General features: G+C 32.9%; 1 protein-coding gene across 1 annotated transcript; it reads right to left on the minus strand.

Moving 5' to 3' along the window:
* Positions 1 to 2,187, minus strand: LOC103332586 (uncharacterized). The gene is given in 4 exon segments (XM_008235329.3): positions 1 to 303; positions 306 to 404; positions 1,707 to 1,812; positions 1,987 to 2,187. Coding segments are annotated over 4 exon segments (282 nt in total). The 5' UTR covers positions 2,023 to 2,187; the 3' UTR covers positions 1 to 262.
* Positions 2,188 to 3,168: the final 981 nt, after the last annotated feature.

Here is a 3,168-nt window from a genome sequence, read left to right on the forward strand (position 1 = left end):
TGAATTGGCAAATTAAAACTTTTATTTGAAAAAAGAGACCACGAAATATGACATATAGCTAGAGTCCATGCTCTTTCGTATTATTTATTTTCATATAATATACCATAAACATAAAAGTTAAATATATGTGCATGGGACCGGATAATAAGACGATGATCTATCGATCTTATTGCCTGTTGTAGTTTGGCTGCATATATATCTGAAACTACCAACCAGAAGCCAAGGTAAGATCGCTTTCGATCCATGGCATGGCATGTTATAACTAGTCGTCGGAATCTTTGGAATCCGATATCATCTTTTGATCAATTGGCTTGTCTCTTCCTCTGACATTCGATCTCCTTTGTTTTGAGACTCTGCATACGCCTCGAAGAACTCCTTGTTCACTTTCTCCAGTTCATTCCAAACTGCACCAAAATCATTCATATCATGACCTACGTTTAAGTTCATACATATATATAATATATATTTATACAAACCATTTGGGTTGGCACAAGTTTGGATCATATAGAATAGAGGCTGCTGCAAACTTAAATAGTAGGATATAAGAGGTCGTTTTCTGACAGATTTCATATTTTATTTATAATTTATTTGCATCTCATTAACGGCCATAAACTCCTATTAATAGCATATCAATCACTCCATTGCCATTCCCTCTAACATATGGCCCCTTAAAATTGCAATATATATATATATATATGTAAATTACATATCCAATAATGTACATATGAAAAATATAAACCTAAATATATACTTATAAAAATATAGGTATATTATTTTCCAAAAAAATTAACAAAAATAGGTCAGTTACTTTGTAATTGAAATCTTCGTACATTTTTCATAAATTAAAAATAGGTACATAATAATTTATAGAAAAATAGGCACGTTGTATAATGAAATTTATGCACATTTTTATAAATTAAAAATAGGTACATTATTTTGAGAGAAAAAACTAGGTAAATTATTTTGAGAGAAAAAACTAGGTAAATTAAAACTAGGTACATTATTTTGAAAGAAAAAATTAGGTAAATTTCTAAATATAAAAAAAAATTCATAAAACAAACAATAAAAAGATGATCAAATTATTTTTCATAAAACAAGTAATTAAGAAAAAAAAAATAGGTACAATATTTGGAGAAAAAATAGGTTCATTAAAAAAAATGTTTTAAAAACAAAAAAAAATGAATAGATTATCGAATTATTTTTCAACATAATTAGAATGTACACTATTATTCATAAAACTATAATAAAAAAGAATATTGGTCATATAATTCATAAAAAGAAAACAACATTAATTCCTAAAAGAAAGGGTTGTAGGTGATTTAAAATGAATTTTATGGGTCTAAGCTCAATTTACTAAATTAATATTCATTGTTTGCCATAAACTGCATAATGTTTTGCAGCTTTGTGTACGTGATTTAGAGAACAAATTTTGAGTCACGGGAGATTATCAACCTCTATAACCATCACGCCTCCTTAAGAACTTGTTTGGTGCATAGCTCAATTATGTTTGCTTGCATGCATGTTATGATTATATTGCCACAGAAAATCAAGGGAAGAGAGAGAAAGAGAGAGAGGAGTCGCGGAAACACCTATTTCTTCCATATTTTGGACCTTGGTTCCATGGAACAATATACTAACTGCTGTTGAAACATGGAACAGAGAGAGAGAGAGAGAGAGAGAGAGAGAGAGAGAGAGAGAGAACTAACCGGTGGAGGTGATGACAGGCTCGATGTTTGCATGCTTAGACAGAGCTTCCATGCACTCTTCTTTACTCATGTGGTAGATCAGGCACTTCTCTATCAGGTGCTGCACCTATATTTGTAATGAATTAGGGCACCCATCACCCCATATCAGAATTAACACCAATAACAGAAATTGAAACATAAACATGTATATACATACAAATCAAGAGATTAATATGGAATTAACCAAATCAACAAAATGAGCACTGTACATATGTATATAGTTTTATGATATCTCAGTTACCATGTGTATGTATGATGCTGATGAAGAATCTCCCATGATCTTCTTAAGTTAGCTACAACTCTAAATATTTTACATACACAAATATAAAAAGACTGGGGAGGGAGACAAGAGAGTATAATATGATTGGGACTAAGTGAGAGGGAGTTGCTATAGCAGCTACTGCAGTGTTTAACATAAGATACACAAAGGCAAAGCAGGCCTGAGAGATCACAGGGAGCTGAGAGTCATATATATAATATATGATTGGGGAGATATATAGATCAACAGATCCAATAGCAATAAGGATCGATGGATGTAGAATTTAAAAACACACAAAACACAGTGCTTAAAAGAAAAGGGCGAACGGGGGCCAGCAGTAGTGGGTTGGGGAATTGGAGAGTCCCACGTGGGAGATAGATTATAATTGGTGGAGAGGGGATTAGAGGAGATTTGTAAATGACCATTTCCTTGTCTTGTATCCAGTGGCATTAGGGCAGCCCCTTCTCCACGTGATAAGTGGGTCCCATCCCAAGTCAAATCCCTTCAAACAGGACAAACCCACAAAGAACCTCAAGCAAGGTATCTCAAAAACCTACAAAAATAGAATTCATGTTCTTACAGTGATCATATATGCAGGAGGGTGCAAGTGTCTTGTGAATGTGATTGTATAGTAGCTATCTAGTGTTCCAATTTGCTCATGCTTTCCATCTGTTTGCTATGGTACAAAATTTGCCCATAACCATTACATGTCATATGGTGATTGGTGATTGAGCACCACAATAATATCAACCTGCTGCCAAGATATATCTGCCAAAAGTTTGAAATATTGCTCACTAACTCTTTATGTAGCTATTTTTTCTATTTAAATGTTGAAAGAGATTTTGAGTTCGAATTCCTCATTTAATTATGTTGATTTTAAAAAGAAAAACGAACATTGGCTTGTTTAATTTGGCCGGTTAATAATGGGAATAATCGGAGAAGAATTTGATGAACTTGCAATCAGCTCTAGATGCTAATAATATTAATGATTTTGTTTTTCATTCTAATATAGAAGATATTTCGAGTTCAAATCCCACTATCTCTTGATTTAGAAAGGAAAAAAAATTGGGTTGTTTAATTTTGGTTGGTTACTTAGCTCTTCGAAAGCACCGGTGAGGTGCATGCTCATAATGATGATGCATTGCAATCACCTCTCTCACAGTG

Source organism: Prunus mume, linkage group LG5 (assembly GCF_029339155.1).
Source record: "Prunus mume cultivar Tortuosa linkage group LG5, ASM2933915v1, whole genome shotgun sequence".
Taxonomy (NCBI): Eukaryota; Viridiplantae; Streptophyta; class Magnoliopsida; order Rosales; family Rosaceae; genus Prunus; species Prunus mume.